This window comes from Chiloscyllium plagiosum, chromosome 46, assembly GCF_004010195.1.
Source record: "Chiloscyllium plagiosum isolate BGI_BamShark_2017 chromosome 46, ASM401019v2, whole genome shotgun sequence".
NCBI lineage: Eukaryota > Metazoa > Chordata > Chondrichthyes > Orectolobiformes > Hemiscylliidae > Chiloscyllium > Chiloscyllium plagiosum.
In genome coordinates, this window is record NC_057755.1 from 6,293,665 (window position 1) to 6,318,926 (window position 25,262).

The 25,262-nt window shown below is 42.6% G+C and overlaps 1 protein-coding gene across 7 annotated transcripts in view; it reads right to left on the reverse strand.

Moving 5' to 3' along the window:
- Positions 1-1,708: 1,708 nt before the first annotated feature.
- LOC122544068 (ecto-ADP-ribosyltransferase 5-like) overlaps positions 1,709-25,262 on the reverse strand; it is a 29,671-nt gene continuing 6,117 nt past the window's right edge. Inside the window, exons 3-6 of one of the 7 annotated variants that reach the window (XM_043683071.1) lie at positions 20,755-20,854; positions 7,692-7,748; positions 3,285-3,374; positions 1,709-2,243 (exon numbers count right to left, since the gene is read on the reverse strand). In XM_043683071.1, the coding sequence (XP_043539006.1) occupies positions 2,159-2,243; positions 3,285-3,374; positions 7,692-7,748; positions 20,755-20,843 (321 nt within the window). In that variant the 5' untranslated portion in view covers positions 20,844-20,854 and the 3' untranslated portion in view covers positions 1,709-2,158. Of the gene's footprint in view, positions 3,375-3,888; positions 4,011-7,691; positions 8,029-16,056; positions 18,530-20,754; positions 20,855-25,262 lie in introns of those variants that run through there. The other 6 variants (XR_006310255.1, XR_006310254.1, XR_006310256.1 and 3 more) reach the window with 6 other exon arrangements.

Here is a 25,262-nt window from a genome sequence, read left to right on the forward strand (position 1 = left end):
GTATTTGGGAGGACAGTGACAATGAGTATAAGGTCAGTGCGGTATCTGAATGAACAGTGACCATATGATGGAGGTCAGCGATGTGTCACAAAGGAGAATGACAAAAGGAGTGAGTTCATTGTTTTTCCCAATGATGGATAACAGTAAGAGTGATATCAGGGATGTATGTGGATGGAAAATGGCAATAAGAGTGAGATCAGTGACGTCTCTGAATGAGGAGTGACAAGATGAGTGTGATTTGGAGATGCCGGTGTTGACTGGGTTGTACAAAGTTAAAAATCGCACAACACCAGGTTATAGTCCAACAGGTTTTATTAGAAGCCGGTGTGCTTTCAATTAAACCTGTTGGACTATAACCTGGTGTTGTGTGATTTTTAAAGATGAGTGTGCTCAGTGATTTTTCAGTTGCAATCATTTGCGATTTTGGCTTGTGGTCCTGGTGTGAGTTGACAGCGTTATTGCTAGCAGTTTACCGATTTTGTTTCTATGATGTCCACCCCCCCCCCCCCCCCACCTCCTCTCTCTCTCTCTCTCTCTCTCTCTCTCACTCACTTTTCGCACTTGCACTCACCCTGTCTCCTTTGAACCTTCATTCTCTCGCCCTTTTACTCTGTTCCGTGTGCTGAATTTTGTATGCAATGGTGACATAGGCAATGTTTCCACCGGGGTTTTGCCTGAATAGCACTACTTGTTAATTGAGTAATTAAGGACTAAATAATGCAAACTCGATTCCCGTTCCTCGTCCACTGAGCTACAAAAGAGAAGCCCTTGTGCATTTCCAATCCACTCACATTGAATAGACACAACGAGGGATAACGTGATCATTCTTCTAAAGAATTATGCAGTTGATAATTTTACAGGGAAGTTATATCTTCTACCCAATGCTCACACTCTTTGGTGTGCCAGGTATGCTTTGAAGAAAGATCACTGGAATAGAAACTTTAATTGTGTTTCTCCATTTCCTCACAGATATGGTCAGACCTACCGAGTTTCTCCAGCTATTTGTGTTTCCGTTTGTTTCATATCTTCAGCCTCCACAAACCTTCATTTTCTTTGATTAGTATATTCATTTGTCTAATGGTTGCAGTAGAACGCACTGTTAAATATTGCATAACAGCAAGCATAGGAACCCCCAACAAGAGGTTATTCAGGCCGCGAGCCTGTTCAACCGTTCAGTGACATCATGGCTGATCTGTGAATTAAGTCTATCTAATTGCCTCCGGCATATATCTCTGCATGCCCTTGTTTCATAAAATTTTGTATTTCTGATTTAAACCTACACTTTGGGATGAGCAAATCAAATGTATCCCACACGTTGTGTGGCTACGTGCTTCCGAATGCCTGTTTGTCCTTTTTTAAAATATTGGATCTCCCTCTTTGAGATAGAGATTAGTGCTTTCTTTTCGGTCTCTCTCTGAGGGTAATATCCATTTGGTTTTCACTTCCTCAGAAGGTGGTGGAAGCAGAATCCTTAGACATTTTCCAGAACAATGTTGAAAGTTTTTTGTTCAACCAGGGAATCGTGGGTTATTTGGAGTCGATAGGAATTTGCAATTCAAAATGCAAACAAAAGATGATGTTCTTATTGAATGGCACAACAAGCTCAAGGGGCGAACGCACTGTTTGTGTTTCTCTTCTGTGAGATCATGCACATCAGCAAGATGTGTATTCGGCTGTGGAGCCTGTTTATTGATTCAGTGCGGGAAAATGATTGCCCAAGACAAGACTAGCTTTTCAGATAATATTTATCATTTCAATTTTTTTCCTTCTGGCTTCATGGGACGCGAGTCTTACTCTGGTGTTGAGAAGGTGGTGGTGAGTCAGTTTCTTGAACCATTGTCGTCATTCAAAGTAAGAGCACAAAAAATGAGTACCTTCTTAAGAATTACATTTGTTTTTGTATATAGAAATAGATAGCCCCATGTTTGGTACACGTGACAATACATACATCAAATCAAACAAGCTACAACAATTTTCAATGCACGCAGGGCAGCATGTATATGTTGGCATGCAATAAATCAGATAAAATATTTATTTCTACGTTGAATGTCGGTATCGCTGGATGCAAATTGCACTCAGGACACAAACAGCGAATGTATGTTTTATAAGTTGGAGTTGATCATGATCAAGTGGATGTCAGTGCCTTTTCCTTTGGTCGTCAGTAACTGGACGACTGCAGACTGATCAAAATCATCTGGTGTGTGCGTCTTTCCCAAAAGACAGGCAGGGATGAAATGGTAAATCTGAAAGAGTGCAAATGCTGTAAATCAGAAAGAAAACCAGAAATTGATGGAAAATCTCAGCATGACAATGAAGAGAAATTCGAGTTAACGTTTCGGGTCCCATGATGTTTCCTCAGAACTGATCTTGGGACGGATTTCAGGAAGTGGTCAGTTAGTTTCAGTATGAGTTGGAATAAGTATGATCACAAGGAAATGATCTTAGATCGGAATCTACAGAATCATCGGGGTGGAAATAAGCGATTGCATGGGGACTGGGATACTGATGCAAGTGGCACAAAATAAGTCAGTAGAGAACTAGAGTGAGTGCAAAAAGCATGGTAGCTCAGTGGTTAGTCCTGCTGCCTCAGAATGCAAGGGATTTGCGTTCGATTGCAGCCTCAGGGGACTGTCTGTGTGAAGTACACACTTTCTCCCCATGTCTGCGTGGGTTTCATCAGGTTTTGTCTGTTTCCTCCAACACTCCAAAGATGCGCAGGTAATGTCATGTTAAATCAGTGCGCAGCAATGTGCAGGTAGGTGGATGGTCCAAGATGAGTGTGGGTTCCTGGGAACAGATTAGAGGGGATGGTTCCGATCAGAAGGCTCTGCCAAGGGTTTGTGCTGACTTGATTGGCCACATAGCCTCTTTCAGCAATGTAGTGTTTCTGTGAATGATTGTTGGATAGATTCGTCAGTATAATACCTCCAAGATATTTACAGGAAAAATGATAGGGTGCATAAAGATAAACTATGTCCACTGTTTGGCTATTCTACAATTAAGGGAGATATAGCCTGAGAATTCGTGCCAGTCTATTCAGGAGAGATATTGGGAAGCACTTCTGCACTCAAATGGTGCTGGAGATTACAAGCTATCTTCCTCAAATGGTAGTGGATGTCGCATCAGTTGCTAGTTTGAAAGCTAATAAAGATATATTTCTGCAAAACAAATATATTTGGGATGTGAGATAAAAGCAACTGTTTGTCTCTATAGGCTGAATGGCTTCCCTGTCTCCCTATCTTGGAAGCAATCTCTTGATATGTATATTTAATTCGATAGCAAACCTGGTTCGAATATTACGCTTCCATTTTTCCACTTTAGAGCAGTCACTGTTTATGCCTTGGTACAAACCAGACGAGGTGCTGTCTAAGGCTCTGTATGTCATAACAGAGACAAAATTAACAAGAGTCCCCAATGTGACATGAGAAATTTTGTTTTGGAAGTCAATATAAACTCTCGACAAGTTATGCATTTTTTCTTATGTTTATAGTGTTCTGACATGTAGGTGAAACCCACTGTTACTTTAAACTGAACATCCAGAAAAAGTAGTCTTGCCACGTAATGTGTTAAAATATGTCTGACAGAGAACACACAAATCCCTTTATTTAAACGAAAAAAGCTCAATTTAAATTTAACTCTCAAAGTGAACACGAAACAACAAGTATTCACAACTCACAGCACCCCCTTTCTCTTAAGTGCTTACCGTCTGCATCTATCTCCATGGCAATATTTCAATATTCTGTTCCATTAAGACACTTATTAAAATGTCATCAACTTAATTTCAAAACTACAGAGCGGATATTTTCTTCTGTCTACCCACTTCCGGCTGAGGATCTCCCTGTGTTTCTTTTTGCTATGAATATGCTTCATATGAAAAGGTAACTTTGGTGGAGACTGCTTCCTAATTTTATTTGGAGAGCAAGATGCCAGCACTCCATGCGTTTCTGTTTTCAATGGTAGTGGCTCTCTTACAGGTACAATACATGCCTTCAACTGCACAACATCGTCCCCTGAAGAAAAGGAATATGAATAACGCAAAGCTGGCTTTTGTTGTTAATTCTTAATCCTATTACGATTAAATACATTGATCATTAATCTAATTATACTTCCCAGGTTAATTTCTGCACACATAAATGTCATTGGAATCTGTCCAATCTTATGTTATGGACCAGGACAAACCCCTCAAAACATTTGAAGTAAATGGCCCAGACCGTAACTTTGCGAGTCATTTTAAGCAATGTAAAACGGATTTTCCAGGAGTTATGCAGCTGGCCAACCCAGTTAGTTTTAGCGAAACATAATTTATTAGCAAGATTACTGAATGAAACACAAACAAACGAGAATAGAATAGAGAATCACTTAACTTTTCCAAAAACCCAACATTATTCAACATTAATGATGCTGTTACAAATACTTGCAACAACCCCTAAATGCACTCCTTGACACAAAAGATAAAATGGAAAACACGCTCTTACAACAGACAATAGACTATAGATGCAGGAGTAGGCCATTCTGCCCTTCGAGTCTGCACCACCATTCATTATGATCATGGCTGATCAACCTCAATCAGTATCCTGTTCCTGCCTTATCTCCATAACCTTTGATTCCACCATCCTTGAGAGCTCTATCCAACTCTTTCTTAAACGAATCCAGAGACTGGGCCTCCACTGCCTTCTGGGGCAGAGCATTTCACACACCCACCACTCTCTGGATGAAGACGTTTCTCCTCATCTCTGTCCTAAATGGCCTACCCCTTATATTTAAGCTGTGTCCTCTGGTTCGGGACTCACCCATCAGCGGAAACATGTTTCTTGCTTCCAGAGTGTCCAATCCTTTAATAATCTTACACGTCTCAATCAGATCCCCTCTCAGTCTTCTAAACTCAAGGGTATACAAGCCCAGTCGCTCCAATCTTTCACCATAAGATAGTTCCACCATCTTGACCTCGAATTGACCTCGTGAACCTCCGCTGCACTCCAACAATAGCCAGACTGTCTGTCCTCACATTTGGAGACCAGAATTGCACACAATATTCCAGGCACGGTCTCACCAGGGCCCTGTACAGCTGCAGAAGAGCCTCTTTGCTTCTATACTCAATCCCTCTTATTATGAAGGCCAGCATGCTATTAGCTTTCTTCACTACCTGCTGTACCTGCATATTCGCCTTCATTGACTGATGTACAAGAACACCGAGATCTCTTTGTACTGCCCCTTTACCTAACTTGACTCAATTTAGGTAGTAATCTGCCTTCCTGTTCTTGCCACCAAAGTGGTTAACCATACAATTATCCACATTAAACTGCATCAGCCATGCATTTATCCACTCACCTAACATGTCCAGGTCACCCTGTAATCTCCTAACATCCTCCTCACATTTCACCCTGCCACCCAGCTTTGTATCATCAGCAAATTTGCTAATGTTATTATTAATACCATATTCTATATCATTAATATTTATTGTAAAAAGCTGCAGGCCCAGTACTGATCCCTGCGGTACCCCACTTGTCACCACCTGCCATTCCGAAAGGGAACCGTTTATCACTACTCTTTGCTTCCTGTCAGGCAACAAATTTTCAATCCAAGTCAGTACTTTGCCCCCAATACCATGCACCCTAATTTTGCTCACTAACCTCCTATTTAGGACTTTATCAAAGGCTTTCTGAAAGTCCTGGTATACGACATCCACTGGATCTCCCTTATCCATCTTCAGAGTTACATCCTCAAACATTTCCAGAAGATTAGTCAAGAATGATTTCCCCTTCATAAATCCATGCTGACTCAGACCTATCCTGTTACTGCTATCCAGATGTGTCGTAATTCCATCCTTTATAATTGACTCCAGCATCTTTCCCACCACTGAGGTAACACTAACGGGTCTATAATTTCCTGCTTTCTCTCTCGTTCCTTTCTTAAAAAGTGGTACAACATTAGCCACCCTCCAATCCGCAGGAACTGATCCTGGATCTATCGAACTCTGGAAAATAATCATCAATGCATCCACGATTTCTAGAGCCAGCTTCTTCAGTACACTGGGATGTAGACCATCAGGCACCGAGGACTTATCAACCTTCAGACCTAACAGTCTCTCCAACACCAATGCCTGGCAAATATAAATTCGCTTCAGTTCCGATCCTTCAGCCACTGTTAACCTCTGGGAGATTGCTTGTGTCTTCCCCAGTGAACACAGATCTGAAGTACCAATTCAACTTTTCTGTCATTTCTTTGTTCCCCGTAATATATTCCCCTGTTTCTGTCTTCAAGGGCTCAATTTTAGTCTTAACCATTTTTTTCCCTTTCACATACCTAAAATAGCTTTTACTATCTTCCTTGATATTTTTGGCCAGTTTACCCTCATACCACATTTTTTTCTCTGTGTATTTCCTACTTAGTAATCCTCTGTTGTTCTTTAAAAGCTTCTCAGTCCTCCGTTTTCCCACTCATCTTTACTATGTTATATTTTTTCTCTTTTGACTTTATATGTTTCTTCACATCCCTCGTCAGCCATGGCCACCCCTGCCTCCTCATAGGATCTTTCTTACTTTTTGGAATGAACTGATCCTGCATCTCCTGCATTATACCCAGAGATATCTGCCATTGTTCCTCCACTGTCATTCCTGCCAACAAGGTTATGTTATTCTTGTTTTGTTTCCGGAGAGATCATAAACTTGAACTTTGTCCAGCTCCTCCCTCATAGATCCATAGTTCCCTTTATTTGACTGAAATATTGTCACTACCGATTGCACCCTCTCCCTTTCAAATTGCAGATTGAAGCTTATTGTATTATGGTCACTACCTCCTAATGGCTCCTTCACTTCGAGGTCCCTGATCAATTCTGGTTCGTTGCACAATACCAGATCCAGAATTGGTTTCTCCCTTGTACGCTCCAGCACCAGCTGTTCTAAGAATTCATCTCGGAGGCACTCCACAAAGACTCTTTGTTGAGCTCCAATACCATCCTGATTCTCCCAGTCTACCTGCATCTTGAAATTCCCCATAACAACTGTAGTAACATCTTTGCCACAGGCCAATTTCAGTTCCTTATTCAAGTTACACACTACATCCATACTTTGTTTGGGGGCCTGTAGATAACTCCCAGGAGGGTCTTTCTCCCCTTAGAATTTCTCAGCTCTATCCATACTGACTCTACATCCCCTGATTCCAGGTCACCCGCGCAAGTGACCGAATATCATCCCTTAACAAAAGGGCCACCCCACCCCATCTGCCCGTCAGTCTGTCCTTACGATAGCACGTATAGCATTGAATATTCATTTCCCAGGCCCTGTCCACTTGAAGCCACGTCTCAATTATCCCGACAATATCATAGCTGCCAATTTCCACAAGAGCCTCAAGCTCATCCATCTTATTTCTAATACTTCGTGCATTCATATATAGTATTTTTAATTTGTTACTGCCCTCACCTTTCCTATCAACCCCTATTTCACTCAACCGTACGGCATGATCCATTTTTTGAATGTTCTGCTTCATTGTTACCGTTGTCTTTCTTGACTTCCCTTGTTCTAATTTTCCCTTCAATTTCCTTCTTAAACATCCAGTTTGTCCCCTCCCCCCCCCTTTCCCCCCCTCCCCCACCCCGATATTTAGTTTAAACGCAGCTGTGTTGCAGTAGCTAACCTGCCTGCCAGAATGCTGGTCCCCAACCTATTACACCCACTCAAATAACAATCACTCACCTTCCCAACCGGCTCTGCGCTCCGACTTCACTTCCGCCCAGCTCCCGCCGCTCTCTGCTGCAAAAAGAGATGTCAGAAAGAGTACCAGCATGGATCTGCTTCTTTGTGTCCAGCAGCGTCAAAACTGTATGATTGACGTCAGGGAATAACTGGACAGTCAAAACCAAATCATACCTAAGTGAAGCTCACCTGGGAGGACTGGCCATACCTCTTTCATTGTACATGTTTTCTAAGACGTAAAATCCTTTTGCCTGAGGCAGTATACGTCAGCTATAATTAACATTGCCCGAAAAGCTTTCAAACCCAGTCCTTTTGGCGTCTGTGTCTTTTATGATCTCTCCGGAAACAAAACAAGAATAAAATAACCTTGTTAAAGAAGCTGCATTATTACACTTATCCATACACTTTCCTTTAAATCCGTGATAATGCATCTGCTATCACATTTTTTCAACGTGAAACATGTAACATTTATACCTTAAAATCTGTAATACAAGATTCCACTGAAACTGTCTCATATTTTTGTCTTTAAATTTTTCCAAGAATGTAAGAGGATTTGACTCCGTGTATACAATCATCTCAACACATTGTTTGGCACATAAACAATGATCAGTACCAAAACTCAATTATGGGTTTTGAGTTCCTTTCAAAAGTAGTCCATTGACCATTCAATTCAATCATCATCTTTCTGTAGCAGTACATCTCTAACTTCGATATCACTAGCATATATTGAAACTTTGAAGTGTTTCGAACAGTTTTGGTACAGCTAAAACTGGTGTAGTGGTTAGTATTGCTTTTAAATTCTCAGGTGCCTCCTGGCATTGTTCACTCCATCTAAATGTTGTGTTCTTCTTTAGAATGTCTGTTAGCGATGTCGCTATGGTGCTGACACTTGGAACAAACTTCCAGTAGAATATGCTTATTCCCAAAACTCGAAGCATCTTTTTTTTGAGTTGGTGGTGAAAATTCCTCGATGAACTTCGTCTTCGCTTTATGTGGAGTCAACTAAGAACATCATCTTTGCCTTCCCGAATTCATACACCTGTTTCAGGCTCAAGCCTCACCTCCCTCCGATACCGAGAGGCTCCTATACCACACTCCAGATTTGAATCAGAGGCTGCGTTTGGGAGCAGGACCTGACTCATGGGATTAGGATAAAAGGGGTAGCCATGGGCACACGTATGGGCCCCAGATATGCCTGTATCTTTGTTGGCTTCGTAGAACAGTTGATTACACCGGCACCACTCCCCACCTCTTCCTCCGCTACATTGATGTCTGCATTGGCGACTCGTGTTCCCGCGAGGAGGTTGAGCAATTCATCAACTTACCAACACATTCCACCCTGACCTTAAATTAACCTCGACCATCTCTGCCACCTCCCTCCCCTTCCTAGACCTCTCCATCTCCATTAAGGACGACCGACTTGACACTGACATTTTTTACAAACACACCGATTCCCACAGCTACCTGGATTACGCTTCTTCCCACCCTACCTCTTACAAAAATGCCATTCCATATTCCCAATTCTTCCGACTCTGCCGTATCTGCTCCCAGGAGGACCAGTTCTACCACAGAACACATCAGATGGCCTCCTTCTTTAGAGACCGCAATTTCCCTTCCCACGTGGTTAAAGATGCCCTCCAACGCATCTCGTCCACATCCCGCATCTCCGCCCTCAGACCCCACCCCTCCAACCGTAACAAGGACAGAACGCCCCTGGTGCTCACCTTCCACCCTACCAACCTTCGCATACACCAAATCATCCTCCGACATTTCCACCACCTCCAAAAAGACCCCACCACCAGGGATGTATTCCCCTCCCCACCCCTTTCCACCTTCCGCAAAGACCGTTCCCTCCGTGACTACGTGGTCAGGTCCACGCCCCCCTACAACCCACTCTCCCATCCTGGCACCTTCCCCTGCCACCGCAGGAACTGTAAAGCTTGCGCGCACACCTCCTCCCTCACCTCTATCCAAGGCCCTAAAGGAGCCTTCCACATCCATCAAAGTTTTTCCTGCACATCCAGTAATATCATTTATTATATCCGTTGCTCCCGATGCGGTCTCCTCTACATTGGGGAGACTGGGCGTCTCCTAGCAGAGCGCTTTAGGGAACATCTCCGAGACACCCGCACCAATCAACCAAACCGCCCCGTGGCCCAACATTTCAACTCCCCCTCCCACTCTACCGAGGATATGGAGGTGCTGGGCCTCCTCCACCACCGCTCCCTCACCACCAGACGCCTGGAGGAAGAACACCTCATCTTCCGCCTCGGAACACTTCAACCCCAAGGCATCAATGTGGACTTTAACAGTTTCCTCATTTCCCCTTCCACACCTCACCCTACCTCCAAACTTCCAGCTCAGCACCGTCCCCATGACTTGTCCAGACTTGTCCTACCTGCCTATCTCCTTTTCCACCTGTCCACTCCACCCTCTCCTCCCTGACCTATCACTTTCATCCCCTCCCCCACTCACCTATTGTACTCTATGCTACTTTCTCTCCACCCCCACCCTCCTCTAGCTTAAATCTCCACGGTTCAGGCGCTCTGCCTTTATTCCTGATGAAGGGCTTTTGTCCAAAACGTCGATTTAGCTGCTCCTTGGATGCTGCCTGAACTGCTGTGCTCTTCCAGCACCACTAATCCAGAATCTGGTTTCCAGCATCTGCAGTTTTTACCGACATTTGGTCATGAACGACTTTATGGTGCATGATTTCGAAAATAAATCTGCTGCCGTCACAATTTTCTTTAAATTATGTCTTTGCTTTTGGAATTTTCACTTCCATGTGTCAGGATAAATTTCGCTACAACTTCATTTTGATTGTGGCTGCAAGAACTGAAGCAGTTTGATAGTGCAGTTGTTGAGGTTGACCCTCAGTTGAAAAATCTGCAGTAAATCTGACGATTCTGTTCAGAAGTGTGAAATTAGCAGCCAGTGTCAAACTCGATGAAGAGAAGAGAACAAAGAAAATTCCAGCACAGAATCAGGCCTTTCAGCCCTCCAAGCCTGCACCAATCCAAATCTTTTAACTAAACCTGTCACCAATTTTCTAAGGAACTGCATCCCTCTGCTCCTTGCCCATTCATATATCTGTCTAAATACACTTTAAATGAGACTATCGTGCCCGCCTTTACCACCTACACTGGTAACACTAGGCACCAGCACCCTCTGCGTAAAGAAATTTCCATGTATATCTTAAACTTTTCCTCTCTCACATTAAACTTGTGACCCCTCCTAATTGAATACCCACTCTGAAGAGAAAACACTTCTTGCTATCCACCCTGTTTATACCTCTCATAATTTTGTAAACCTCGGACTGGTCCCCCTTAATTACAGTCTATTTCATTAAAATGCTTCAAATCAACTCAGCCTCTCTCCATATCCTCTATACCAGGCAACATCCTAGTGAACCTCCTCTGCACTCACTCCAGAGCATCCACATCCCTTTGTTAATGTGGCGACTAGAACTGTACGCAGTATCACAAATGTGGTTGAACCAACTGTAACATGGCCTGCCAATGCTTGCACTCAATACCCCGTACGATGGAGGAAAGCGTCCCATATGCCTTATTGACTGCTCCATCAATCTGCGTTGCGACCGTCAGAGTACAATGGACCTGAACACACAGATTTTCCATTTCCCAGGGCTTTTCCAATTACCGTAGCATTCACTGATGAATTGCATCTTCCAAAATGCATCACTTCACATTTGCCCTGATTGAACTCCATCTACCATTTCTCTGTCCAACTCTCCAATCTATTTATATTCTGCTGCATTCTCTGACAGTCCCCTTCACTGTCTGCTACTCCACCGATGTTAGTGGCATCTGCAACCTTATTCAGCAGACCACCTTTACCTTCATCCAGATCATTATGTGTATCACTAACAGCAGTGGTCCCAGCATGGATCCTAGTGGAACATCATTCCATTTTAAGGTCACAGTTCTCCATTTTAAGGAACTCCCTTCCGCTACAACTCTCTGTCTCCCGCTGCCCAGCCAGTTCTCTATCCATCTAGCTCGTAAACCCTGGACCCCATGCGAATTCACTTTCTCCATCGGCCAACCACAGGGAGCATTATCAAACATCTTACTAAGATTCATGTATATGACATCTACTGCCCTTCCTTCATCAATCAACTTTGTCACTTCCGAATAGAATTCTAATAAGTTGGTAAGACATGATGTTCCTTGCTCAAAACCATGTTGTCTATCACTGATCACCCCGTTTTCTTCCATAATAAATCCTATCACTCAGTGTCTCCTCCAGCACCTTTCCTACCACTGACGTCAGATTCTCCAGCATATAATTACCTGCATTATTCCTGTTACCCTTCTTAAACAAAGAAGCAAGATTAGTGACTCTCCAGTCCTCTGGGACCTCACCCGTGCTCAAGGGTGCAAAGATATCTGTCATTGTCACAGATATTTTCTCCATTGCTTCCCTCAGTAAACTGGGGTAGATCCCACCCGGACCTAGGGACATGTCCGCCATGATGTCTTTTAGAATACATAACACTTACTGCCACCTTATGAAGACTTGAGTAAGAGTCATCAAACGTTTAGCCCTAACTTTAGCATCTGCCATTTCCCTCTCCTCGGTGAATAACACCGCAATGTACTCATTAAGAATCTCACCCATTTTCTCTGAGTCGAAGCATAAATTTCCTCCTTTGTCCTTGAGTTGGCAAATGCTTTTTTATGTCACCCTCTTTCCATTTGTGTACAAATAGAGGGATTGGGATTTTCCTTAACCCTCTTTGCTGAAGGTAATTCATGACCCCTTTTATATATCATAATTTATCGTTTCAAATTAGTCCTCCTTTCCTGATATTCTTCCAAAGCTTCATCTCATCTCAATCGCCTAGACCTTATGCGTGTTTCCTTTTCCCTCTCAGCTAGTCTCACAATTTCACCTGTCATCTCTGATTCCCGAATCTTGCCATTTCTATCCCTCATTTTCAGAGGGACATATCTGTCCTGCACACAAATCAATTTCACTTTAAAAGCCTCCCACATATCAACTGTGAATTTACCTTCAAACAGCTATTCTCAATGCACATTTCCCAGCTCCTGCTGAATTTTGCGACAGTTGACCTTCCCCAATTTATCACTCTTCTTTCAGGACTACTCTCGTGTTTGTCCACGAGTATTCTAAAACTTATGTAATGGTGATCACTATTCCCAAAGTAATCCACTACTGAAACTTCAATGGCGTGGACGGGCTCTTTCCCCTACACCAGGTCGAGTGTGGCCTCGTCCTGAGAAAGACTATTTACATACTGCTTTATGAAACCCTCCTGCAGGCTCCTTACAAATTCTGCTCCATCGAGACCTGTAACACGAAATGAATCTGAGTCAACGTTGGGGTTATTAAAATCTTCTATTACCACCACACTGCTGCTCTTACATCTTTCCATAATCGGTTTACATACGTGTACCTCTATCACACGTTCAGTATTGGGAGTATTGTAGCATCGCTGCAATATTGTTACAGCACGTTTCTATTTCTGAGATCTGCCCATATTGCCTCACTGCTCGAGTCCTCCATACTGTCCTGCTTCAGCTCAGCTGTGATATCCTCTCCGACCAGTAATGCAACTCCTCCACCACTTTTATCTCCCTCTCATCCCGCTTGAAACCTCTATATCCTGAGATTTTTAGTTGATGATCACGCCCTTCTCTCAACCAAATCCTAGTATTAGCAATAACATCATACTCCCAGGTACTAATCTTTGAAGAGAAAATGAGGTCTGCAGATGCTGGAGATCAGAGATGGAAATGTGTTGCTGGAGAAGCGCAGCAGGTAGGCAGCATCTAGGGAACAGGAGAATCGACGTTTCGGGCATTAGCCCTTCTTCAGAAGGGCTATTGCCCGAAACGTCGATTCTCTTGTTCCCTAGATGCTGCCTGACCTGCTGCGCTTCTCCAGCAACACATTTCCATCCCAGGTACTAATCTAAGCCATAGGTTCATCTGCCTTACCAACGACACTTCTCACATAAAAAACAAATACACCTCAGACCACCTGTCCCTTTGCTTTTATCATCTGCTCCCTGCCTACTCTTTACCTTAGTTACGCTGACTTCATTGCCGAGTTCCTTACACGCTTGACTTATTGCCTTCTTACTGTCTACTAACCTCCTCATTTGGTTCCCTAACCCTTGCCACATTAGATTAAACCGTTTATAATAGCGTTAGCAAAAACACCCCCTCAGCCATTGGTTCCAATCCGCACCTAGGTGCAGACCATCCAATTTATATTGGTCCTACCTCCGCCAGGACCGTTCCCAATATCCCAAAAGTCTGAACCCATCCCTCCTGCACCATCTCTCAAGCCACGCATTCATCCTGCCTATTCTTTAATTCCTAATCTGACTAGGTAGCAATCCTCCCACGCATTCATCCTGCCTATTCTTTAATTCCTAATCTGACTAGGCAGTGGTAGCAATCCTGAAATTACTACCTCTTAGATCCTACTTTTTATCATGGCTCCTAACTCCCTAAATTCTGCTTATCGGAACATACTCAGTTTTTAAACTGTATAATTGGTGCCTATTTGCACCACTACAGCTGGCTGTTCGCCCCCAACTTCAGAATGTTCTGCTGCCAATCTTAGACAACCCTGACCCGTGTACGTGGGAAAAACCATACCATTCATAAGGGTTGTTCTCTACCACAGGGCCGCCTATTTACTGCACTTACAATTAGAACCCCAATGACTGCAGCCATTCTACTTTTCTTCCCTCCCTTCTGCATTGCAGATTCAGCCACGGTGCCATGAACCAAGATACTGCTGCCTTCACCTGGTGAGCTACCTCCCCAACAGTATCCAAATCGGTGTTCCTGTTTTGGCGGGGGATGATCACAGTGGACATCTGCACTGCTTTCTTGCTCTTTCTTTACCTTTTGGTCACCCATTCCCTTTCTCTCTCAGCAATCCTAATCTGCAGTGTGTCCAGTTCGCTAAATGTGCTAACCACGAACTCCTCGGCATTGTGGAATATCCAAAGTTAGTCCATAGCCATCATGAAGTCTAACAAGAGCTACAGTTGGATACACTTGCTGCACGTGAAGGAATCAGGAACATCAGTCGTGTCCCTGAGCTCCCACATTGAGTAAGAGGAGCATAACATGGATCTGAGATCAGCTCCAATTTTTGTCCTTTAGCTTATCTTAGTCTAACTATAATATCAAATAATAGGTAAACAACAAAAAGTGAAAAAAGAAAATAATTTAACAATTACATGATACAAAAACAGAATATCCTTAACTTATCAACACTCCATAGTTCATATAACTCTCATGATACATCAGATACATTGTTATTGTATTGTACAATACCAACTAATAATTCCCACAGATATCAGGCATCATTTCTGACTCTATAATAATGTCTGCCCTCAAGGAAAATTATGCAAAATTGAGGCAATGTTGACTGAGGTGTCTGCTCAAACTGATGTCGTTAATCAATTTCAAGCCTGAAATAATACATAACTTTAACATTAGAGGAGACAATCTGAGAGGAGATGAATTTTCTCTCTCTCTTTCTATTTACAATATTCATTGTTTTGTTTTAAATTTTCTATTAACTATGCCGTATGCAGTTTTAATGTGATTAATTGTTCATTCATAAGAAGACGTCCCTGAACACAAACAAATTGCTGTTGTGAATGAGACTTTAAATAACTGTAAGTTTATACTTTATTCAGGATCATGAAGAAAGCTTTTGATCCTGATCCTCATTGTTTATTGTCTTTCAGCTTTGAATTTGTTGGTGTTCGTGATCTTGTCCCAGGGCAATTTTAGCTCTAATGCTACAGTTAACGCCACCTATTGTCCCTTGGTACATCAACTCGAACTGTGATTTTGACTGATACATATATACATGGTATCAATAACATGTAATTTTAAATAGCTTCTTGTTTCAAATCCCCGTTAGGGTTAGGCTAATCTTGCAGAAATTTCAATGCAGCGTACAGCCAATATTACAGACTAGTAAATAAGCTTAAAAATGAGGCCATGAAAAATACATTTGGTGTAATTTGACTTTCATATGTGTAAAATGTTTCCCATAAAACTTCATCCTTGCATAGTCAATGTAGATAAGTTAGTCAAACTGAACGAAAACGTTGGGGTCATGAGAGAGAAGTAGATTTCTGAGAAGAACAGTCAAGCATCTGATTCTAACAAACTGTACTTCAACATGAACCAGAACCGGTAAAAAATTGGATGTGGATGCCAAAAAGCAATGTGGTCATTGACTATGCAGAGACGAAGTTTTGTGGGAAAGATTTTACACAAATGAAAGTCAAATTACACCAAATGTATTTTTCATGGCCTCATTTTTAAGCTTATTTACTAGTCTGTAATATTGGCTGTACGCTGCATTGACCATTCCCGTTCTGACTGACCTCAGTCACGGTTTGGCTGTGCTTAGTCCCTCTCTGACTCCCCTCTGACACACTATGACTGACTATATCTGGTAGCTATATCAGAGTTCACTGTCATGGCCATTCTCTTCTGCGGTCCAGCTGCCTCTTCGAGTTTTATCCTGTCAACAACCGCTCTTTTTTTAAAAAAAGAAAATTGTATCTGTCTCCTTTCAGCACCTGCACTGCATCCTTAATTCGCAACCAATATAAGTCAGGCAGTCTTGTGTTGTAGTTTTTCATAATTCAGTCTTCAGTTTTGGTGAATCTGCATTGCTTTAACCTCTTATTCCAGGATGCAAGCCCCAGAAACACTGCAGATTTTAACAATGTATACATGTTTCAATTAGCACGATACTTTCCTGATATTAGAAAACGATTGGGTTCAGACAGTGTTTTGATGTAACTACTTAAATGCATTTCTGACAGCAGAGAAGGTCAGCTTGAAAAAGCAATACGTTCCAATTTTCCCTGAAATAACACACGTTCACGGCAGCATATGATTTCTTCACGTTGGAGTTGTGAAATGCAGAACCTGAATCAAAACAGGCCAGCGAAGACTCTGAATGCTGAGATTCATGACCTGCTGATGTAGAATGGAGGTCTCACGACTTTGGAATCATCCTTTTTCCCAGTGAATTGCCCAGACCACTTTCAAATGTAACACCATTTTGCTTTCTGTGTTTCTGCTCGCTTTCCCTTCTTTTTATTTGAACCTCCACACATCATCGATGGTAGTTATTTCATATCATTAAGGTTTAATCTTCCTCCATTTCCAAACGCCTTTTAATCACTGATAATACAACTGGAAACTCAGATTGCAATGCAGAAACTCTAAGATCAGTTTCCCTGGGGTTTGATCATGGGTGTTAGTTGGGTGAATAGAAATCATCAGAAGTTGAGGATACTCAGTACTTCAAAGTAATTTCTGTTTCTCTTTGTTTCAGATCTCCAGCATCTGCAGTGCTGTTTCTTTTTGCCAGAAGTGTTATAGACGGATACAATTACAGCATTTACAAGACATTTGGTTAGGTATAAGAATCAGAAGTGTTTAGAGTGATATGGGTCAAGCTCAGACAATTGAGACTGTTAGCCACTAAGAATCCTCATTAATAGCTATTCATTGCATTAGCTGCATCATTATCCACTCCTTTGTCTGTTCAAATGTTCTTCTCTCTCTCTTCGGGCTCTATCTACAACTATCATTTCCTCCTTTTCCCATTCCACACCTTATCTTCTGCATAAAATCCATTCTTTCCTCGCTATAATCTGTTTCCAGACAGGTTCCCTGGATCAAAACATTAACATTAATTTCTTTCCACAGATGCTGCCAGAGTTGCTCAGCTTTTCCAAATATTTGTTTTTGTTTCAGCTTAGAAAACCTGGACATCGAGTTGGACTGAAGTGTCCGTTTCCAAGCTGTATAACACTATGCCTGCTCTACAATAAAATGGCATGACTGCCCTATCAATTGACACGAAGATATATTCAATTCTCAAACACACATTAGGAAAGCCTAAGTGTTATTCATTGTCTGTCCTATGTTATGAGATGTTCGTTACACTGCAGGACTCGATGTCTTTCTTGTTTGCAGTGCAAAAATTGTCAGTGTCTAATGAAGCGCAATGTTCAGAGATTCCTTCCTTGGCCCTTTTCACTCTGAAAGAGCTATTTGAGGTGTCCACTGATACTCGGATTCCCTGGCACCCTTTCGCTATCAGTTGGATTATGACCCAGCTATTTTCCTCGTTCACTCCAAGATTGAGCTCATCTATGACTTCAAACACCTCAAAGGGCGGGATGAGGACTTCATATTCAGAGCGAGTCACTGCAAATCGACTGATTGGAACACCCAGCTTGGTGTCTATCTCAAGCAACGTGTTTCTGTGTGAGTCCCTGGCCATGAATCCCATTGCGACTGACCGATCCAAAGACGTGGAGGTGAATTGCCCCAGCCGGATGGAATCCCCCTTCGATGCTTCCAGCTCTATGTGAACACCTCGGAATGTTTTGTGTGGCTTCCTCTTTAACTTGTCCAATGCGACGGACAGGAGGTAATGGAAACATTTGAAATGGAACTTCTGCTGATAGATGGTATCATTTGTGCCATACTGCCTGGTTGCTGCATTAAACTCCTTGTACAATGCTGACTCTTGGGTATAAGCGTAAATTGCCATGATGTGTTCCTTTCGCAGTCCGAGTGGAACTTTAGAGTGCTGCTCCACGCGCATATCTGCCTGATCCCAAATTTCGAGGAGGTCTGTTCTGTGAGCCCATTCCTGTCTGATGTAGTCAGACGCTGCTTGATCTGCTTCAGGGTTTTGTGTGAATATATAAGCCGCAGAGTCGTGGGCCATGTTCAGTTGGACGACATTGTCAACAGGATCAACAGCTAGAATGTTTCGAACTGGGAAGCCAGTGAAATGTTTTGATTAATTTATGTATCGCCATAACTTTTCACAAAATTGCACTATGCCAATCTTTATGAAATCATAATGGGAACAGATGAAGTTTTTAGACAAGATCTTTTCCCCAGCGTAGGGGAGTCCAAAGCGAGAGGGCATAGGTTTAAGGAGAGAGGGGCAAGATTTTAAATGGTGTAAAGGGGAAAGCTTTTCATACAGAGAATTGCGTGTATGTGCAATGAACTGTCAAAGAAAGTGGTAGAGGCGGGTATCTTTACGATATCTAACAGACATTTAGACAGGTAAATGCATAAGAGAGATTTAGAGGGATGTGGCCAAAAGGGTTTGTTTTGTGTTGCCTACCTCTATGTCTCTATAATTTAATTCTGCCATGAAAATATTCTAAAGCTGCGTTTTTTCCCAACGATGTGAAAATGATATGCAAAGATTATACTAGATAAGAGTAGTTCTCCTTTCTGTTAAAGTGAGCATCTTCTTAATTGGACATGGTGTTGTTAGTTTAACACACAAAAGAAAATGACACTGTTGCTCGTGCCCAATTGGAAATATCCTTCTTAACCTTTTTGATATGATTAAAAAAAAATCAGGAGATACAAGCCAAGTTTATTTCTCATCAGACAAGCTGCCTCTAACAGGCATTGGTCTGGAAAATGTTCCCAAGAATTAGGAAAGCTTTCCCTGGTAATTTTGGGCTAGTGAGCCTTACTTCTGCTGTGGGTAAGATGTTGAAAAAGATTAGAAGAGATAGGATTTGTAATGATATGAAAAGGAATAATTTGATTAGGGAAAGGAAACACGGTTTTGTGAAGAGTAGGTCGTGCCTCACTAAACTTATTTAGTTCTTCGAAAAGGTGACAAAACAGGTGGATAAAGGTAAAGCGGTTGATGTGGTGTGTATGGATTTCATTAAGGCATTTGATAAGTTTCCACACAGTTGGCTATTGTACAAAACAGAGAAATTCGGGATTGAAGGAGATTTATTGGTTTGGCTCAGAAAGTGGCTAGCTGAAAGAAGACACTGGGTGGTGGTTGATGGGAAATGTTCATCCTGGAGCTCAGTTACCAGTGGTGTGCCGCAAGGATCTATTTTGGGGACACTGCTGTTTGTCATTTTTATAAATGATCTGGAGGTGGGCATAGAAGGATGGGTTAGTAAATTTGCGGATGACACTAAGGTAAGCAGAGTTTTGATTGGTGACGAAGCATGTTGCAGATTGACAAAGGAACATAGATAAGATGCAGAGCTGGACTGAGAAGTGGCAAATGGAATTATATGCAGAAAAGTGTGAGATAGTTCACTTTGGAAGAAGTAACAGGAATGCAGAGTACTGGGATAATGGTAAAATTCTTGGCATTGTAGATGAACAGAGAGATGTCGATGCCCAGGTGCATAAATCCCTGAAAGTTGCCACCCAGGTTCATAGGGTTGTGAAGAAGTCATATGGTATGTTCGCGTTTACTGATGAGGGATTGAGCTTCGGAGCCACGAGGTCATGATTCAGCTATACAACACACTGGGAAGGCCGCACCAGGAGTATTGTGTGCAGTTCTGGCCACCACATTATAGGAAAGATGGGGAAGCTTTGGAAAGGGTTCAGAGAAGATTACTACGTCGTTGTCTGGTTTGAAAGGAAGGTCGTAGAAGGACAAGACGAGGGAATTGCGGCTATTTTCATTGGACAGAAGAAGATTGAGACATGACTTAATCGAGACTTTGAAGATGATCAGAGGGTTAGATATGGTGGACAGTGAGAGCCTTTTCCCTCGGATGGTGAAGGCTAACAAGAGGGCATATAGCTTTAAATTGATGCATGATAGATTTAGGACAGTTATCAGCGGTAGTTTCTTTAGTCAGAGAGTATTAGAGGCGTGGAATAGCCTGACTGCAATAGTAGAATCGCCGACATTAAATGTGTGTGGGACAGACATATTAAAAATAATGGAACACTGTAGGTTAGATGGGCATCAGATTAATTTTACAGGTCGACGCAACATCAGGGGCTGAAGGGGCAGTACTGTGCTGTAACATCTATTTTCTATGTAATTCTCCCAACATAGTTATATCCTCCCATCATAGCAAAACCAATTTTCCAGATGAAGTCAGACACCTGATGTTTGTAACTTAAGTCTAGTTTCCCTACTTATGTATTAAAATTCCATAGCAATACCATAACATTCGATTAGTTTTTTCAATTGTTTGACTTACCTGCATACTAACATTTTGTGCTTGTGAAACAGGATGCATGGATCCCTCTGCAGTTCAGAGTCTCTAGTCTTTGAGAGAACATGTTCCATTGTTCATCTTCCTGTTAAAATTTCCATCTTCACCTTTTCCAACATTATACTCAATTTCCCAACCACAACTGTACAATTATACTCTACACGATTACATGTTGACCACAAAACGCGTAGGCCTAAGTTATATGGAGACGTTGAATAGGATAAAACTTTGTTCATTGCAAAGTAGGAGAATGAGGAGTGATCTTCTTGGAGTGTATGAAATCAGAAGGGGCATAGATATGATGTATGCATATAACCTTTTTTTCAGTGGTGACGGATTGAACGACTAGACGTCATTAGTTTAAGATGAGAAGAGAAATGTTTAACAACAACTGAGGGGCAACGTCTTCTCTTAGAGTGTGATGCCTATATGGAAGGAGTTACCAGAGAATGTGGTTGAGGCAAGTACAACGCCAGAAGAAATTGAGGGCCGCAGATGCCCAAGCTCAGAGTCGAGATTGTAGTGCTGGAAAAGCACAGCAGATGAGGCAGCACCCGAAGGTTAGGAGCATCGACGTTTCGGGCAAAAGCCCTGATGAAGGCTTATGCTGGAAAGGTCGATTCTCCTGCTCCTCAGATTCTGGCTAACGTGCCGTGCATTTCCAGCCTCACACCCTCGACGCAAGTACAACACCAAATTTCAAAAAATAATTGGATAGGTACATGAATCGGTATGGTTTAGAAGAATGTGGATTAAATGTGGACAATTGGAACTTGCTGACTGGACACATACTCAGCATGGACCAATTTGGACCGAAAGGCAGATTTCCATGTCGTGTTAATGTATGACTCTATTCTATGACTCTCACCCCATGAGAAAGTAAACTTTGTTCGGATGAATTGTTTTGAAATAGAATCAATGAATGACTGAATGGCTTAGCTTCATGCTCTACAGCATATGTTTTGAGAATTTAAATAGCCTCTTTCTTACGCCGCCCTGTCATACTAATCTGAAGTCAATCCCACCTACATTATTCCATGTACGTCCATATGCCTGTCCAACGACGACTTAAATGAACTTAAACTTGGCGCATCTACTACCGTTGCAGGCAAAGCATTCCATACCCTTACTACTCTCTGAGTAATGAAACTACCTCTGACATCTGACTTATACCTACCTCCCCTCACTTTAAAGTTGTGTCCCCTCGTGCTTGCCGTCCCCATACTTGGAAAAAGGCTCTCCCTGACCACCCTATCTAACTCTCTGATTATCGTGTATGTCTCTTTTAAGTCATCTCTCAACCTTCTTCTTTCTAACGAGAACAACCTCAAGGCCCTCAGCCTTTCCTCGTAGGACATTCCTTCCATACCAGGCAACATCCTAGTAAATCCCCTCTGCACCCTCTCCAAAGCTTCAACATTCTTCTGATAATGCGGAACTTTACACAATACTTCAAGTGTGGGCGTACCAGACCTTTGTGCAGCTGCAGCATAACCTCCTGGTTCCGGAACTCAATCCCTCTATTAATAAAGGCCAAAACATTGTAAGCCTTCTTAAGAACCCTGTCAATCTGGGTGGCAACTTTCAAGGATCTGTGTACATGGACACCGAGATCTCTCTGCTCATCTGCACTCCCAAGAATCTTACCGTTAGCCCAGTACTTTGCATTCCGATTACTCCATCCATAGTGCATCACCTCACACTTGTCCACATTAAACTCCATTTGCCACCTCTCAGCCCAGCTCTGCATCCTATCTAAATCTCTCTGCAACCTACTATCTCCTTCATCACTATCCACAACTCCACCGACCTTAGTGTCGTTCGCAAATTTACTAACCCACCCTTCTAAGCCCTCATCCAGGTCATTTAAAAAAATGACAAACAGCAGTTGACCCAACACTGACCCTTGTGGTACGTCGCTAGTAACCGGACACCAAGATGAACATGTTCCATCAACTACAACACTCTGTTTTCTTTCAGCAAGCAAATTACTGATCCAAATTGCTATGTCCCCCACAATCCCATTCCTCCACATTTTGTATAATAGCCTACTGTGGGGAAACTTAACGAACGCCTTGCTGGAATCCATATACACCACATCAACCTGTTTACTCTCATCTACCCGTTTGGTCACTTTGTCAAAAACTCAATAACTTTCGTTAGGCATGACCGACCCTTCACAAAACCGTGCTGACTGTCCCTGATCCGATTATTCTTTTCGAGATGGTTATAAATCCTATCTCTTATAACCTTTTCCAACACATTACTACCTGTTTGGTCACTTTGTCAAAAAACTCAATAACTTTCGTTAGGCATGACCTACCCTTCACAAAACCGTGCTGACTGTCCCTGATCCGATTATTCTTTTCGAGATGGTTATAAATCCTATCTCTTATAACCTTTTCCAACACATTACCGACAACTGAAGTGAGACTCACTGGTCTGTAATTACCAGGGTTGTCTCTACTACCTTTTTGAACAAGAGCACCACATTTGCTATCCTCCAGCCCTCAGGCACTATTCCTGTAGACAATGATGATTTGAAGATCAATGCCAAAGGCTCGGCAGTCTCTTCCCTTGCTTCCTAGAGGTTCCTATAATAGATCTCATCCGGCCCTGGGGACTTGTCTATTTTCACACTCTGCAGTATTTCTAATACCTCTTCCTTGTGAACCTCAATCTCTTCTAGTCAAGGTGCAAGTATCTCTGTATCCTCCTCGCCAACATTTTCATTTTCTATATTGAACACTATCGAAAAATATTTATTTAGTGCTTCCCCATCTCCTCTGATTCCACATACAACTTCCCAGTGTTATCCTTGGTTGGACCTAATGTAACTTTCGTCATTCTTTTATTCTTGACATACCTATGGAAAGCCTTAGGGTTAACCCTGATCCTATCCGCCAACAACTACTCATGTCTCCTCCTGGCTCTTCTGAGCTCTCTTTTTAGGTCTTTCCTGACTTCCTTGTAACCCTCAAACGCCCTAACTGAGTTTTCACATTTTGTCCTAACATAAGCCTTCTTCTTCTTCTTGTACAGGGATTCCATTTCCTCAGTAAACCAGGGCTCACGCGTTCCATATCTTCCTCCCTGCCTGACAGGTACATACTTCTCTAGGACACACAGGAGCTTTTCCTTGAATAAGCTCCATGAGTTCTCTTTTTAGGTCTTTCCTGACTTCCTTGTAACCCTCAAACGCCCTAACTGAGTTTTCACATTTTGTCCTAACATAAGCCTTCTTCTTCTTCTTGTCCAGGGATTCCATTTCCTCAGTAAACCAGGGCTCACGCGTTCCATATCTTCCTCCCTGCCTGACAGGTACATACTTCTCTAGGACACACAGGAGCTTTTCCTTGAATAAGCTCCACATTTTTAATGTGCTCATCCCCTGCAGTTTCCTTCCCCATTCTACGCTTCCTAAATCTTTCCTAATTGCATCGTAATTTCCCTTCCCCCAGTTCTAATTCTTGCTCGGTGGAGTACACCTATCCCTTTCCATCACTAAAGTAATTCACTCCCTGAATTTCTGCCTCAAGTCCCCATCTCTCTTCCGACCTATGTCGTTGGTGCCAATGTGGACCACGACTTGGGGCTGCTCTCCCTCCACCCGAAGGATCCCAAAAACACGATCAGAGACATCACGGACCCTGGCACCCAGGAGGCAACACACCAACTGTGAGTCTGTCTCGTCCCCACAGAACCTCCTATCTGTCCCGCTAACTATCGAGTCCCCAATGACCACTTCTCTGCTCCTCTTCCCCCTTCACTTCTGAGCAGTAGGTGCCCCACTGCTTTCCCCTAGTAAGTCATTCCCCAACAGTATCCAAAACGGTATACTTATTGTTGAGGGGAATGGCCACAGGAGATCCCTGCACTGCCTGCCAGTTCCCTAAATGTCCCCTAAATGTCACCCATCTGTCTTTTTCTTTTATTTGGGGAGTGACTACCTCTCTGTAAGTCCTGTCAATAACCCCCTCTACCTTCCGAATGATCCGAAGTTCATCCAACTCCAGCTCCAGTTCCATAACGCGGTTTTCGAGGAGCTAGTGTTGGGTGCACTTCCCACAGATGTAGTCAGGAGGGACACTAGTGGTGACCCTTACTTCCCACATAATGGAGGAGGAATATTCCACTGCCGTAAACTCCATTCCCACTATTCTAACTCCCGAAGTGACTACTAAAAAAAAAGGATTAGGAAAGAAACTAGTTACCTTACCTTGTCAATCTGGCTCCCACAACTTACCTTTTAGGATAGAGGAGGATGTTGGGTGGGAGACATTACCCGAGTAGTGTCTCGGGTAACGCAACCACGCAAATATAAACTGTTGTACTTACCCTTCCTAGAAGTCCTTCCTAGAGATTCTTCAGGCACACAGTAACGAATCTATTGAACTCATTGCTACAGAAGACTGTGGAGGCCAATGTTTTCAACGTGTTTAAGTGTGATGAGTTATACATGAAACGTCGACTTCTCCACCTTCTGATGCTGC